The sequence below is a fragment of the Anastrepha ludens genome, chromosome 2 (genome assembly GCF_028408465.1).
Source record: "Anastrepha ludens isolate Willacy chromosome 2, idAnaLude1.1, whole genome shotgun sequence".
NCBI classification, from domain to species: domain Eukaryota; kingdom Metazoa; phylum Arthropoda; class Insecta; order Diptera; family Tephritidae; genus Anastrepha; species Anastrepha ludens.
Window position 1 is genome coordinate 117,436,113 of NC_071498.1, and position 17,547 is coordinate 117,453,659.

Below are 17,547 nucleotides of genomic sequence, written 5' to 3' on the forward strand. Positions count from 1 at the left end.
TAACTACGAATAGATGTATATAGCTCATGTGATTAATGTTACGCTAAACGTTTTGAAATAAAACCATTTTATTCTAAAAAAATGAACTTTGAACATTTTTCATGTCGGCACTCCTATTATTTTGTGGACAGCTGTATATAAGGTTATAGCTTGTTTGTTCGGCAACGTTGGGTCTTTTTATTCATCCATATAAGTATAAAAGTTTCGCCTAATAAAACACTATGGCAGCCTAAGGAAGAGTCCTGACCCTATAAATCTCTGGACAGCCCCTTTTGTAGCAACGACATCTTAATTGCTCATGAATGCCCTTTGACCTGGTATACTCTATTCATGGATGCGAAGCCTATTAAAAGTTAAAAAAATTGCAATATTAATTTCATAACTTCATATAGGTATACTCGTAGACGCCCTGCAGTTCGAGTGTAACCAGAAATGTTTGTTAGTCGCTCTACAGTTTTGCGTACTATCTACCTGCACCTGAAAACAGAGATGCCTGGTCTATTTTGTTTGATCTTTTAAGGCTACAGACTATAGTATATTAGAATTCATTGGCAGCCGCCATCCACGGAGGGCAGAGAGCCGCACTTATATGTGCTAAGCGACTTATTGTGGTGCCACATAAGCGTGGTCTAATTATAGCCCCATAAGTCCACCTATAGAGACTTGAATTTGTTTCTTTAAAAACACGCTAGAGATTTGGAATATCTATGACTACTAGATATGCAAAGAAAAAATTGAAAAAAAAGAGATTTCACGTTTTTAATAAAGCAGAGCAGTTACATGGCCAGTGACGCCCTGCAGCTGCGACAAAAGCCATTTAAGTGAAATCTCATTCGCTTTCCGTGAGTCCCAAAGGCAGTACTATCTCAGTGATGGTACGAATGGAAAAATGGCTAAGGAGGATTAATGGTTTAGATCTTCTTTCTTCTTCCAATCAATCAAATTAAACGGAACGTCTCAAGGGCTAGTTCATAAAAAAGTCATAAGCTGATCAAGCCGAGAATTATTGTTGCTGCTCATCATATATACAAGTATACATATATTTATTAATAATTGACGCCGGCACCCTTTATTGGGTGTGGTGTGGAGGTGCCTACAGTTTTATGTCGCTTGCGAACGGCTGCTCGTTTTTTATGGATAGCTTTTTTATGACACAAATATATTTGGAGCTTACCATTACCTACCATGAGACCACCGCTTTAGAAAAAAAATGCTATCATTTGGTGTGTCATGCTCGGGATCTCGAGCCCGGAAAGTAGTTATGCATGAACCCATTGGGCTACGGCAGCGCGTTGCTGTACATTGCAAAAAGAAAAACTGAATGTGAAAGCCAAATCGTGTCACCAACGGCCTTCCACTGTAAATCACTTAATTGAAACGAATTTGGTTTGGTTTGACGACCGCAGCTCTTGGACAGGGACTGTTTTCTTACACAAGGAAAGAGTTAAAAAAATGTGAGTAAAATATAAATAAATCGTACGAATTACGAATTTTTCTTCAGTCCGAAAACCGGTTTTTGGATAAGCCAGTACCCATTCACGCCCATCTGGCAATGCTATGTTACAGAAAATTGTCTGTCAGAACATCAGTTGCATATGAAAAATTCAATACGTTATTTACATAAATCATATTTACCTAAAAATACATACAAGCCAATTAATTACAATAAGTGTCTTATTTTACGATTATATTCTCACCATGTGAATACTAAAAATTACAGCAGTTTGGTGGTTTCTGAAGTACCCAGAAGACTCAGAAGTTTATTGGACGTTTACATTTATAATACACAGATACTTTTTCTGATATTTCACAATTAATTAAACGACTTTTGGTAAAGCTTGAAGAAAAGAAAATTGAAAGAAATAAGAAATAAAAATAAAAAAATCAGTAAAATTTCAAACAGCTGAAAATACATACATACATACATATAAATATTCAAAATTATAAATTAAAAGGGAATTTTTTGACAGAAGAAAACTTTTCTCAGAACGTGATTATGTCTAAAAGTATGAATACGCAAACTCATAAAACGTGTCTTAAGCCATCACGTCGCACGTGCAACTCAGAATAAGACGTTAGCTAAGTATTCTGACAGCCGCGAAATCTCAAAAAACTAAAAAACAAATAATTCGAAATTCAAATAATTGTGATGAAGAGACAACTCGTAGCTAGAAATTATCGATTGGACATGTCGACGAATCTAGGTTGTTTGATTTGTCTCATTTGTTTACTTGCTGACTTGATCGCAGCACAAAAATTTGCAAGTACAGAAATAGAACCATATGAAGGACCATCACTGTATACACCTACGAAAGAACTAGATGCAGTTAAAAAAGTACAGCCTGTTGAAGGTGCAAAGGATTCGCCCCCAACACCAGAAGAAGCTCCAAAAGATTCACCATCAATCTCAGATGTGATAAGTGAACCTGGAGAAGAAACTTTAAAACTATCTAATCAAACAGCACTCCGGTCCGACTACGATAGAGTAAATATTATCTGTAAAGATGGTCTCGTGGTAAGGGCTTGGCAACCTTTGGAAGGTATATCCCTAACCGAAAGAATAACACGTGGACTTGTTTATTTTCTTGCCATGTGGTATATATTCATTGGTATTGCCATTATATCGGGCCGATTTATGGAATCCATTGAAGTGATCACATCGAGCGAACGACGTGTGAATGTGATTAATAGAAATGGTCAGAGAGAAAAAATATCGGTTCGTGTGTGGAGTAACACGGTGGCTAATTTAACCCTCATGGCACTCGGTTCGAGTATGCCCGAAATCTTACTTTCCATAATCGAGATGTTTCAGAAGAATTTCGAAGCTGGCGATATAGGTCCAGGTGCAATAGTTGGCTCCGCGGCATTTAATCTTTTCATTATTATTGCTATTTGCATTATTGTGATACCCAAAGGCCAAACACGAAGAATACAGAATTATCGGGTATTTATTGTGACGGCCATTTGGTCGATATTTGCATATGTTTGGTTGTGCCTTATAACAAAGTATATAACACCGACTGTCATCGATGTTTGGGAGGGATTAGTGACATTTTTCTGTTTCCCGACACTTGTTTATCATGCATATCTTACGGAGCATGGTTATTTTTGTGCAAAATGTTATAAGCCAACCTATGAAATGAATCAGAGTGATTCGGTTGTGCGGCCAGCTGAGTATGAGGCAAATGATTATGAAGCGGGTGCAGTACGATCTAGTGTTAAAGATTTAGTCGAAAGTCCAGAAATGCGTGAATTTGAAGAGATACGTCGACAATACATAGGTAAGGTGAAAGAATTGCATCGAAGGTATCCGGAATATGATTTGGAAATAATTGAGGCATTGGCGCAAGAGCAGCTTATTCACAATAGCTCTAAATCAATAGCTTTCTATCGTATACAAACTGATCGCTACTTAACTGGATCTACAAACATTATGGGCAGAGTGCGTCAATATGCAAACGAGAAAATCGGAGAGGCAAAAACCCTAGCTCGTAAGAAAGCTGAAGAGGACGCTGAATTTGATGGTGACTTTGAGACGCATATATATTTTGCTCCCTGTCATTATACGGTGCTGGAAAGTGTTGGAGAGGTGGAGCTGCATGTGATACGAGCCGGTACTTTGAGGCAGACAACAAAGGTTGAATACCAAACTGAAGACGGAACTGCAGAAGCTGGCAGAGATTATGTTGCATCGATTGGTGTGCTTAATTTCCCTCAGGGCATTAAAAAGCAGACAATTAAAATAACTATTATCGATGATGATGTCTACGAAGAAGATGTACACTTCTACGTGCATCTTAAGAATCCCAGCGGGGAAGCCGGACTCGTATCACCTCATGTGGCAACCATTATGATTTTAGATGATGACCACTGCGGTATTTTCGGGTTCAAACAAATTGATCATGAAATTCCCGAATCGGTGAAAATTTACAATATAGAAGTAAAGAGATATTTCGGAGCTTCCAGTAAAGTTATTGTGCCTTATTTTACCAAAGAGAAAACGGCGCTCTCAGGGAAGGAATATACGAATGTGAATGGTGAACTAGTATTTCAAGATGGCCAAGTTGAGTAAGTAGGAAGTTGACTGTACTTCACAAATCTGTACGAGTACATTTATACATATCGGTTGTTTTTCTAAGAGCTTGAGTATTTAAAATGATAATACAAACATAAATATAGTTAGAATGAATATATTTTAATATAATCTGGTAGATAATTTCTGGGCAATTATTTCTTGAATTTGATATCCGGCATATGTACGCCGTACCTACGAGTGACATGGTTCATTCGATCAGTCCTATAAGTCATATATCAGTCAAGTTACGCCATCTTCTTGAAACCAAATGTCGATGCTTAGCTGATTATTTTTTGGAAACAAAAATTCAATCAGCATGGCCCGATAGTGGCGCGGCATCCACCGTAACGGCAGCGCCTTTCTCATTGCGAAATAAATAAGGGCCGATGACGCCGCCAGTGCTCTATGAGCAGATTTATTTTTTTCAAAGAAAATTTCCACAATTTGGACTCATTTTTCTGGCGTTAAACGATGCTTAATGTCTTGCCAAACCTTACTGCACGGAAATGTCAACACAGTTTTGCCATTCTCAGCTGTAAAACCATAGTTATAAATATCGATAGTTCTCATGCAGTTAAAAAAACACCCGATATATATCTTTCGGTTAAATTATTATTAATTATTTAAATAACTACAGGAAAGTCATTGAAGTTGAAATCATTGATGAGCACTGTTTGGAAAAAGATGTGCTATTTGAAGTATATCTGGGCCGACCGAGAGTTGCAGCTGGTAGGTCCGAGTACATTGTTTAAAATTCGCCAATAACAACAAAGGGGTGCAAAAGTAATGTCTCGTACTGCGATTAACAGGCCGTGGGAGTGAGTTATCCTCGCTTTAGATAGTCAATTAGAAAATGTATCGCACATTAATATAAGAAATTACTTCTGCTTCACCTTGTATTTTCGAACGAGTAATGTATTATGAGCGTATTAGGTTCTGCTGACGACAATCATTTAATAAATACTTCACTTGTGCTACTAAGGAACAGCAAATAATGAGTAAATTCGAAAGCGTTAACGGCGAAGTATATCGACCCATTACAAATGGAGCACTCCTGGTGCAATGGTTTATTTATTGGATGATCTTCAACGTTACAACTTCTTTAAATTACTCTGAATGGGTATTGATAATGCTGTTTGTCTATGTTGTTGTCGTAAGGATAGTTGACTGACCCAAGTAAACGCAAGTTATGTTCGATTTGATACCCTGAAATATGTCGAGTTGAATACGTTGTTGTGGCATATTTGACTCCCACACGATTTTGTCGATAAAATAAAATGTTTCGGCGCACTACTACACAGAAAATTGAGGGATCGGAAACACTAATACCTCCGAGAGAGCAACTGGGTAAAAATTAGGACTTAATCCATTTTGTAGTTATTACAAAAAAAAAAAAACCACAACAAAAGAACGAAGAGCTATGCGGAGATCCGCCATGAACGAGAACGATAGATTACCATGATTGGCCATAAGCTATGCTGACCTCTAATTGAGCGAGTAACTTCGGCTGTCACGTCACCGGGTACGCGGCAGCAGAATTCTGCCCGCTCAATCCACATGTATTCATACACTCGTCCAATCTGAGTGAAGACTGTGTTGTTTTCTTCGTATATCACTAACACAATCCCAGTTTTTTCGTAAACAAACCATTGTGATGACCCCTGTTACGTTATCTCATAAGCTGGTTTTTTCAGCTGAAAGCCGGTCTTTTCACCATGGCTTAAATCAGATCAGCGTATCCTGAACCATCTTTAGCACATATAATGTAGTAAGACCCTCTCTTGATACTAGCTGAGTTCTTCACTAGCCGATGTCCGAAAGAAATTCCCGGTGTAAAATATAACACAACTTCAAGTCCCTGCTGCCTGAAGAAGAAACCAGACTATATTTTTAACTTTGATCTCACACTGAACGCTCTTCTGAAAACTTACGTGTAATACATTCTTCAAGGGTTATAAATAAATTCTTCATCTTAGCTAGATATCTCCTTGAGAGCTCTTTCTACGGTTGTTGGACAAATTAGCGTAATTGAACTTTTCCAGAATATAGTCACGGTGGAGAGAATACAGAAATTGTGGCAAATATAAGACCGTTAATTGGCTCTCGGTCTGCAAAAACTGAGAATGTGTTAGTGATATATGTACGAACAAATAAACGCATCCATTGCCTATGTTACTTCGCTGCCGTCTGAACAACGAATGATTGAAAGACTGATTCCGTTCAACTAACCTTAATTTTCAAATTTTGTTTTCATTTCATACGCCTCTCCCTGTCCAATCTCCTATGATGTAACAGCCAAGTTACTCTCACAATTTTGCTTCGCCTTACAATATCTCATAGTTTGAAAAAAGTCATGATACACATATAGGGAGTACCGGCAGTAAAAAATATCAGCTCAGAGCACATTTTGGTGAATTCTTCCAAATTGGCATTAGAAGAAGCTAGCCACGATATCCGCGATTAGCTATCCTAATTCCAATGAGTTTGATATAATCAATTGATTAGCTGACGTAATAACTTGATATTTGAATCAATTGGATTGCTGTATTGTTTTACATTTTTGCTGTTATTCATGAGAGAATTTTCCCTACAACGTCATTCTCTTGCTAACTTATGAAATTTTTACCTCACAGCCAGAAATACTCTCACGGATATCGTAGTCTTGTAATCTATGATTCATGGAGGCCAGCCAAGGTTATCAAATTGTGTCAAGGTGGTTTGGATGCCTGGCATTAAGTCATATGCTTCTAGATATGAGCATTCTGGGAAACGATGTCTATTAATACAAAATGCCCTTTACAAAATGTGCTACGTCTAAAATTGAGCAAGTGCTGCATTACCCTACACTGAGCAACAAGAAAGTACGGGCGTCGGACTCAGTAAGGTGAAGGAGTATTTCGAATTACCTTGCTCTAATATTTACAGAATGGAGGCTTTGGCAATTGTGTTTATTTTACTATTTCGAACGTCTAGTTTTATAATAGTTTTTCGCGGTCCACGGTAATCTTCCCAAGCTGGAATATCTGTGTGCTCTTTAATTGCCCTCACTCTCCTTATTTGTCATTTTCTGACGCTTACATACCAGTAGTAGTTTCCATTTCCACGGATTTCATATCGTGTGTAAAAGTTTATGCTTTGACTAAGTCGTATTTTGATCGTACTTTCACAGGTCAACCATTGTACGCCAAATTAAAAGAAATTCAACAAAAACCAGACGAAGAAAGAAGTACTGATGAAAACATCCTATTGAAGGGACTTCCGAAATTAGTAGATAAAAGGTCGAAGATTGAATGTCACATAATTGAAAGCGGAGAATTCAAAGTAAGCATTTGTGTAAATAATTGAGGTCTATAAATACTTTACTGATTATCAATTTGTATCGAGTGTAGCAAACAGTGAACAAATTAGTGCAAAACGCAAACGCTTCAAAGTTGATTGGTACTACCACATGGAAGGAGCAATTCCTCGATGCTCTGACTATTTCAGGTTCTAATCTTACACTACATGCTATAAGTATTCTCCGAATTTCTATATAATATAGTATATTTTATGCGATAGGTCGTGGAAGCATTATTATAGAGGATATCGATTGTATAGAGCAAGAAGATAATGATGAAGAGCTCGAAGAGGATTTGGTGTATGGAAGATGTCAATACTTCATGCACTTTCTTTCTATATTTTGGAAAGTGTGTTTTGCTGTGATTCCACCATCTAGTAAGTTCGTATAAGTTCCTACTCATATTGCCCGCAATCTCAAAATCACTGATCGACTTAAAATGTTACTCTTTAAATTAAACTTTGCGGTTATATTGATTTCCGAAATATTTGTTTTATAAGTTAGCACTATTAAAAATCAGACCTCTATTAGTTTCGACACTACGATAACATATCACGTAGACACTCTTTTCATTACTTCTAATCTTTTGTCCTCAAACTCGATCCACAGAAGTCTGTACTTCCAAAACCACCGTATTCACCTGGTTTACTCGATTCGCTAATACCGTTTCGAGTAAATTGTTTTATGAACTGCAGAAAATTAAGGAATTAGAATCTAAGACTTCCTCCCACAATTGTAAAATATGTATAGTGGCATCCCTACACTATACTTAAACAGTCCTTCGGAGTAGTCAAATGAACTTCAGAATAAAAGTATTTCAGTAAGCGTTAATTTATTTCGGAGTAGCCAATTGTTATTTAGAATCTGAAGTCGGTATATGGTATGTATCCTCAGAAGGCGACAAATGTGCTCCCGACTATTTTTAAACATATTCCTAAGTACAAGGTGGCGCAAAATTAATCATCCTATGGGAAGATTTTTTAATTTTTGCAAATGGCGTAGTAGGTTAATCATATTTCACACTAGTGAACTAGGCAGATTCAGTAAATAGACAAGCAATGGAGCGCGTAAAGATCAAAACTAAATATTTCCATCATTCAAAACCATTTTTTTTATATTTAGTAAAAAAGTTTGTGGAACAACATCAAGACACACGCCACAAATAGTTGGAGGAGCTCGGCCAAGCACCTAGCAGATTAGATTAAACACCGCGCCAAGTACTTTTTTTTAAGTTATCCAATATAGAATGATTAATTTTGCGCCACCTTGTATATACGATTAAATACTTTTAAACCCAGTCTTATGCCGAGGAAGGAAAAAGGCAGAAAGAGAGACAGCCCAAAAACTGAACGTTCTGTTGGGAAAATGATTGCTGTAGCGCAAAGCGTTGCCAAAAAACCTTCAACATCGATATCCGACGTTTGCAACAATTAGGAATTCATGAACCGACTGTTTGGCGGATTTTACCTGAAAGAATATACATTTTTACATGTTTTATTTTAAAACAACATCTAGGCGCGTCTTTTGAAATACCCTTTATTTTTAAACATAACTTTAAGTATGATACACGGTACGCCCTCTAGTATTTCATACTTTCTCGAAGCCGAATTTCAAACATACTGAAGTCAAATTGACTACTAAGAAGAATATTTAGCATTTCCAGAAATACAACTGACGTTTTGGAACTAAATTTAACGCTCTCTAAAATACAGCTAACTTAATTTTTCTCATAAAAATGCTTTTTCCATTAAACATTTAGCATGAAATTTTTTCTGACGATAATACCACTTCTTTCTAAAAAAATAACACCTTCGAAGTTTTACAATGAAACAGACATCAAAAATGTATTTGTCAGCTTTAAAAAGCGTAAATGTATATTATATTACAAAACTTCACAATAAAGTCCATACAAATAGCAAAATTTGTGCGACAGCGCCACCTAATTAAGTTTTTGGTGCAAATATATCAACAATTTTATCAAATAACAATTTTATCAATATCAACTTTAAAATAGTAAGATACCATAGCTTTCCATAACAATTAAAAAAATCATTATTTGTTCGATTTTAACACACTTTTCCCTGTATCTCTCTTAATTCCTGTTCTCTCTGGTGGGACGTACAAAACCGCAATTTAGGAACAGCATAGGAAAACCTTGCCACACGCCATACATAGAGTCAAAGGTGGACGATAGACTTCCATTATGTTGAACCCAGCATTTGAAGCTATCGTACTGGGCTTTGATTAGCTGGATGATTTTTTCTTGTGTGAGAGGTATTTTTTTTTTTTTGGTTCCATTTTCAGACATTTTTTAATTACTCATTAACTACTCCACTTCACAGAAATCTTTAGAAAAAAGCGAAAGATTTATTCAACTAAAATTCCTGTTGGAATTTTATTTTGAAAGATGTAAACTTTCATTTACTTTTGGTTTCAATAAATATTTGGAATCTTGTTGCACTGTGGAGTGGCAAGCCGTAAACAAACAACTTCATTTAGTCCCTACATTGCTGAAATTCGTTCATTTCACTCGTGCTCAAAAATGACTCTCTCCTACTATTTCTTACAATATATTTATTTTTACATTTTTTTATTTATTATAATAACGGGTGATTTTTTAGCTATTATCTTTTTAAACAGTTGGTTTAAACAGCTGACGCACGTTTCGTGTTTTGTTTCACTGTCAAACATCTTCAGTTTGGTCTATAATTTAACCATGAATCGTCTTACAAACGAACAACGCTTGCAAATCATTGAATTTCATTATAAAAATGCGTGTTCTGTTAAGAAATGTTTATCGCGCGCTTCTCCCATTTTATGGTTAGTTTAATCGACCCACTGAAGCGGCTATTCGAGCTATTGTGACTAAATTTAGAACCAAATTTACATTATTGAACATCAAATCACCAACACGCTTACGTAGAGTGCGAACTGAAGAAAATATCGCAGCTGTATCGGCCAGTGTTAATGATGAGCATCAATTATCGATTCATCGCCGTTAGCCGTTCGCAGCAATTGGGCCTCTGTTACTCAACAACGTGGAAAATTGAAGCCAAACGACCTACCGCAAGGCAGAATTTTTGGTGAATGTGCTTTTGGAAAGTTGGCCGAAGATTCACTTTTTTATCGAAAAATTGTGTTCAGCGACGAAGCTCATTTTTGGATCAATGGGTACGTAAATAAGCAGAATTGTCGATTTTGGAGTGAAGATCAGCCAGAAGAATTGCAAGAGCTACCAATGTATCCAGAAAAGGTTACAGTTTGGTGCGGTTTATGGGCTGGAGGTATCATTGGACCGTACTCCAACTTTTTTTTGCCCAAAATGCAAGAGCTTGACTTGCATGACATGTGGTTTCAGCAAGACGGTGCCACATGCCACACAGCACGCGTAACAATGGACTTGTTGAGAGGCGAATTCGGTGAACATTTTCTTTCACGTTCGGGACCTGTCAATTGGCCACCCAGATAGTGCGATATAACGCCTTTAGATCATTTTTGGTGGGGCTATGTTAAAGCTCATGTCTATTCAGACAAGCCTGTTTCAATTAACGCATTGGAAGACAACATTGAAGCATTTATATGTGAGATACCGGCCGAAACATTGGAGAGAGTATGCCAAAATTGGACTAAGCGGATGGACCATTTGAAGCGAAGTCGCGGTCAACATTTGCATGAAATAATCTTCAAGCATGAAATTATATGGACTGTACTATCGATTTAAATAAAAATTTCATGCATTTTTCTGAATTTTAAATCTTAAAAAATCACCCTTTATTTATTCATGTCACACACTTTTCTAAAACTCAATACAAATTTAATTAGAATATTTTTGGTGTCATTCTTCTAATAAGTAATTGAATGATTTTTTCGTATTTTCAGAAATGTATTGTGGATATCCATGTTTCTTTATTTCGATTGGGCTGATAGCCATTTGTACAGCTATTCTAGTCGATGTCACCTCACATTTCGGTTGCACTTTGGGTGTACGTGACTCGGTTACAGCTATATGCTTTGTAGCACTTGGTACCAGTCTACCAGGTAATTAAATTCATATTTAAATGCAAACTTATATATAGGGGTTTCCAATAAGGGCATGCCAATGTAGAAATGGAGTTAAATATACTGCAGTTGAGGTAGGAACGGTAATCCCGGGATCTTGGTCTGTTTTAGGTCCCAAAAGTCCCAGAATTATTTGAAAACACTCCAGGGACTCGCATGAGTTTAATTCCTTACGAAGTGTTTGAAGTGGATATGGAAAAATACACTTTTATGCCAAAGAAGCAACATTGACATGTACTTTACATTTATAACACTTTTGCGGTAGAAATCAGTAGCAGTATCCACGGTAGAGAGAATCCAGAACTTGTGACCAATATCAGGCCATTAACTGGCTCTCAGCGATTTTGAAAGAATCAGCTGATTTGCTAACGTAACAGCTGTCGACAGAAACTGAGATGTGTTTGTGATATACGAAAAAAATCAACAACGACTGATTGCACCACGATATACAGAATGCAGAGGTCTGGCCAACAGCAGACCATTAACCGGTTCTCAGCGATATTGAAGGAATCAGCTGATTGGCCAGCGTTATGCCAGGGGTTTGTTTACGAAAAAACTGAGATTGAGTTGCTGATATGTGAACAATATAAACGCAGCATACGACAATGTTATTTAGTTACTGGCTGGACAACGACTGATTGGACGAGTATGGGAATACGTGTGAAATGAGCCGACATAATTCTGCTGCCGAGTCCCGACGACATAGCAGCCGAAGTTAGTCTCACAAATTTGCTTCAGGTGGCCAAATCTTCTAATCTATTATTCTTCTGTATCCGTACTGATCTACCACAGCTATAATCTCTCAACTTTTATACAAGAGATTGTTAACCTAGCCATCGTTTGCTGTACCCTCTGAGCAACAGGTAGGCTAGTATGAGAGCAATGAGAACAAATTAGTAATCTGCAAAACAGTTTTGAATCCATAATAATTTACGCTTGCCCAGCATGGGGCACCGGAGCCAAATCACATTTAACAAAACTGCAAATATGCCAAAATAAAATTGTTGATGAAGAAAATGATGCTTGAGCTCCCCGGGGATTATTATATCATAAGACTTCATAGTCACTCAAATACTAAACTTATATCAGAACAAATTATTCAAATACTGACTTATAAATAGATTGTGAATTCGTTGCGCTATGGCTGAGAATACATTAATCTCTACTATGCTAGGTGAGTTCAAAAATAAGGGGAAGATTAAGGGGAGAGTACTTGAGTCAAAAAAATGTTTACAAGTGATATTGACGCTCGCTCTGGACGCCCAAAAACTCAACAACCGATGAAAATGTTCGGAAAGTGAAGAAAATTGTGATGGAGGATCGGCGAATCACAATTAGAGAAATTGCTGACACCCTCAGCATATCAGTTGGCTCATGCCAGACAATCTTTTCGGACCTGAAGCATGTGGCAGCGAAGTTCGTTCCAAATTGCTGAATTTTAACCAAAAACAACGTCGATTGAGTATCGTTCATGAATTGTTGAATGACGTCAACATGATCCAGACTTGCTTAAAAGGGTCACAACTGATGACGAATCATGGGTTTATGGTTCCGACATCAAAACCAAAGCCCAATCGTCCAAATGGAAGAGTCCAGGAGTGCCAAGAGTCGATAGCAGAAATTCGCCGAACACGCAAATCTTCTTCTTCTTAATTGGCGCGATAACCGCTTACGCGATTTTGGCCGAGTTTAACTAAGGGCGCCAGTCGTTTCTTTCTCGTGCTAACCGGCGCCAATTGGATGAAGCCAAGTCCTTCTCCACCTGATTGTTGTCACTAATTCGTTCAAAAGAAAATAATTTCATTCATACTTCGACGTTATACATTACTACTGTCAAACCACCATATTTGTTTTATACCAAATAGCTCAATTTAATCTAAATTTGCGGTACAGTGTAGCCCGTCAGGTGTTTTCGCGCCACTATGAGCCGAGCGCCCTATCACTCAGGTTGACGTTTGACAATTCCGGACTTTAAAGAACATGACGGAAAATCATTTGCTCCATTTCTAATACGCGTACCGATTGAACCGCTGAATGCCTTCATCAGCACGCCTATTGATCTCTATTGCCCAAGTATACGTGATGATTTAGAGAAAATATGCTACAGTACATGCGGTATTTACTTCGCATCTATCACAAGAGCTGCAGAGCACAGGCGAGCAGCTCACATTGCACCAGCTAAGCAAGCGCGTATGTTCCGCAAAGTGCGACCCTCACGGATTGTCTCAAGACGAGCTAATGAGTTACTGTGCGCAAGCGTCAACGGCTAAGAGTGGCTAGATTAGAACGAAGTTGAAGGAGCACATGATTTTACTGAAAATCATATGGACATGTTGGTCCCAATAGTCTCTTGAAACCGCGCATGATTCTCCATGGACTGAATTAGAGTAGATATTCTTTTTTAATCGCAGTAGTTACGATTTAAGTCTTCTATTGTTAAATTTTTATTACACTTATAACTCTCAGCAATATTGATTACTAGTCTTAACTAGTCGTAAATAAAAGCACGAAGCAACTTTTTTTTCTTTTTACAATAACAATCCAACGCGTTTACATAAGAAACCCACATTTTGAAAAATCTCACGTGAGATTGGGGGATGGGGGAGGGGGTTGAATAAAATCTCACGACATCTCACCAGGGGGGGAGGGAGGTTCAGAAAATTGAAAAAAACACCTCACGTAATTTATGGACGCCCCCTAATGGATATTAGATTGTAAGATTTATAGCAGAGGTTTCAAATATAGTAGCCTGTTTCTTTGAAATACCTTTTAAGAAACAAACGAAAATCTGTGATAATAAATATCCTGTGAATTATACTGAATTAAAAATGTAATGTTTTTCTACTCCGTAAAACTAACTTAATACGTCTACTGGCCATTTTTCCTTCACATACAGATGCATTCGCTAGTAAATTATCCGCTATACATGACAAGACCGCTGACAATGCAATTGGTAGTATCACAGGTAGCAACGCCGTGAATGTATTTCTTGGGATCGGTATAGCATGGACCCTAGCAGCTGTTTATCATGCTTGCCATGGAGAAGAATTTATTGTGCCTGTTGGATCGTAAGTTGTCTATATCTACAAATCCATATACCTATGTACTACAAACATGCATCGTATAGAGTGTGCAACATAAAGCCCAGCTGGAAGTTTTATATTGATGACAGTAGAGCCTGTCAATTATCAAAAAATGAGGAAATTTATACTGTAAATATTATTTATAATTTTTCGAAACAACCCTCGTCACAAATATGGAAATTTAATTTTACCACCAAAAAAATACTGACCTTCATGCGTCTGGATTCGTTGGGGGTTTGACATGCTTATATAATACATATATACACATATGGGCATTAAAATATGTACCACACCTCACACGAAAAATTCAAGTTTTTTAAATTATTTAAATATCTATTTAAGGGGAAACAAATAAATAATAGCCACACGGCTAGATAAAAATGAACATGCTTACATAGGTAATAATATTTAGTACAGAAAAATGAGTATTAGTATTTATTACTGATGTAAGGACATTTGATTATTCGCGTATTTTACACAGAGATACAAAGTGTGATAGAATATTACGGTGAGCTTATTGGTGGCATTAATACATTTAATATGGCCAGAAGGTTTATATATATATATATATATATAATTGGCGCGTACACCCTTTCTGGGAAGGATCTACAGTTTCAAGCCGACTCGGCAGATATTTGTTATGAGGAGCTTTTTCATGGCAGAAATACACTCGGAGGTTTGCCATCGCCTGCCGAGGGGCGACCGCTATTAGAAAAATGTTTTTCTTTATTTTGGTATTTCACCGAGATTCGAACTAACGTTCTCTCTGTGAATTCCGAATGGTAATCACGCACCAACCCATTCGGCTACGGCGGCCACCGGCCAAAAGGTTTAGAGATAGTAAAAAGAGCTGTTCTGATGTGTTGATGCTCTGGGCAGGCCTCGAGCAGGTGAGATACTGTGGGGTTGCAGTCGCCGCAAGAGGGGCATGCTGGTACAGTTTGGCTGTTAAGTACAATAGATGTGTGTGTGTGTAGTAATCGTGTGTCCATTTCTGAGCCTGACGAAAGTTTTTATATTTTTGATTGACAGATTTGCGGGAAAGGTCGATCCACTACCGTCGGGGCTACATGTCAACTTCTCATGCCACCTTTCGTGTTGCTGTTTTTTGCAAAGTTTACGAATATCTGCATTTGCAAGAAAAGCTCCCAGCTAGCTTCTTTAGCACTTTTATCTGCAATCTCATTTAACATTACTTTTATGGAGCTATACTGAAGTAAATTTTGGCGGATTTTGTAGTACGAGGTGGCATTTGTTGATAGCGTCTATGGAAGATTTACTGTCTCTGCATATAATGTGCTTACCATCTTTACGAGAGGAGTGCAGCACTGCTTCAAGCAGAGTAGCTACTTCAGCTGTAGAAGCAGAGCAGTTGTGGGCAGAGCACCAACGGAAATGGTGGCACCAAGTGTGTTTGTAACAGCAAACCTTGTACTGGTATCAGATTTCGATCCATCGGTGTATACTAATATGATTCCCCAACCCTCGTTGTATGGCTGTAAGGTTTCCCTAATTATTTGTAGGTATTCGTTAGAGCTGGTTGTGTTCTTATGGTGATTCTGAACATCGAAAATGAATGAAGATTGAGGGATTATGAAAGGTGGATGGGACGCTGTTTTCATTAATGTTGGTATCGATATTATGTCCATTTCCTGTACTAATGATATGCACCGTAGTAATGTACATGGATTTCTTCATAGTTTTGCGTGCATGGAGCAAAACAGAGTTAATTTGGGTCAACAACAGCTGATTTCGGAAATGGTGCAGTTTAAGTATTAGCATCATTGTATTGTACTCAGCCCTGTATCAGATATCAGGTGTTCCGGTTTCGGTTGGAACTGCTCTGATTGGTTATTTTTTAAATTATTAATAACAGATATTCAATTGTATGTGATTTTTGTTTCATTGATTAATGTAACAAAAATACTATAGTTAATATAAAAGTCAGATTGCTCGTCTAATACGGGCTTGCCTTGCTTTGAATTTCTTTACTTTGAAATCTTTTATGTTCAAATGGCGGCTTTGTGAGAATGACAAAAACAAACAACCAAACGAAAAGTGGCATAACTGTCATAATAAATAACCAACATTTACCTCAGCTGAGATCATTCCATTCCGAATTTCCTTTGAGGGGCATCTTTTGTATCAGCGTTGATATCTTACCAAAATTTGACAATATAAATAAGTTTAGAAAGAGATGGAAAAGTTATGTTACTTAGAGGCTTTGTACATATTTTAGTTTTTGATTTTTGCATTTCATCCGAATTTCCCTATTGCATCGAATGCCCTATTAAAAATTTAGTACTCGTAGATCGGCCAAACTCGACGAATTCAAAACTAAAGGAAATAACTACCAGCTGGGAATGTGAATATGTTGGGATTTAAAATACGATGTACCTAAAAATTAATGAACTGTATTCTAATATAAAATCTTAATTCCACAGGTTACTCTTTTCCACTTTGCTGTATCTTATTGGAGCACTTGTCGCATTCTGCATATTGCTTTATCGTCGTAAGAAATCAATAGGTGGAGAACTTGGTGGACCGGTGAAACTGAAGTGGTTTCATGGCATGTCTTTCATTTTACTTTGGATTATCTACATAATAATCAGTACCTTGGAGGCGTATCATATTATCCCAGGATTTTAAAACCTAGTAATTGAATTGCATATATGTATGTAGTATTAAAGAGCTCTACTAAATTTCAATAGACCCACATATTGAGCACTCGTCGATATGGTATATTACTACTGATAACAAACATAATTTTTTAATAGATAAAAATACAAAGTAGATTTAATGTAAATATGGCATTGCGTTGAGTTTAATATCTAAGTACTTGAGTACTAATTTTTCTTATCAAACGCACATAAAAGTGCTTATATCAGACACATACATACAGCGAGTCAAAAAAGTATTGGCACACTCAGTGCTTTAACTTTTCTTGTAATGAAAGTATAAAAAAATAGAAAACGGTAAATGTACTTATTTAT

General features: G+C 37.2%; 1 protein-coding gene across 2 annotated transcripts; it reads left to right on the forward strand.

Annotated features, from left to right (window-relative positions):
* Nucleotides 1–1,586: 1,586 nt before the first annotated feature.
* Nucleotides 1,587–17,341, forward strand: LOC128855186 (sodium/calcium exchanger 1-like). 2 transcript variants are annotated; one of them, XM_054089895.1, is made up of 8 exons: nucleotides 1,588–4,068; nucleotides 4,713–4,804; nucleotides 7,245–7,396; nucleotides 7,465–7,561; nucleotides 7,634–7,789; nucleotides 11,292–11,450; nucleotides 14,368–14,539; nucleotides 16,999–17,341. In XM_054089895.1, exons 1-8 carry the CDS (start codon nucleotides 2,150–2,152, stop codon nucleotides 17,201–17,203), a joined length of 2,952 nt encoding a protein of 983 aa, XP_053945870.1. In that variant the 5' UTR covers nucleotides 1,588–2,149; the 3' UTR covers nucleotides 17,204–17,341. The 2 variants fall into 2 exon arrangements, with proteins under 2 accessions (XP_053945872.1, XP_053945870.1); XM_054089897.1 differs by lacking the exons at nucleotides 7,245–7,396; nucleotides 7,465–7,561; nucleotides 7,634–7,789 and having other exon boundaries at nucleotides 1,587–4,068.
* The last annotated feature ends 206 nt before the right edge of the window (nucleotides 17,342–17,547 follow it).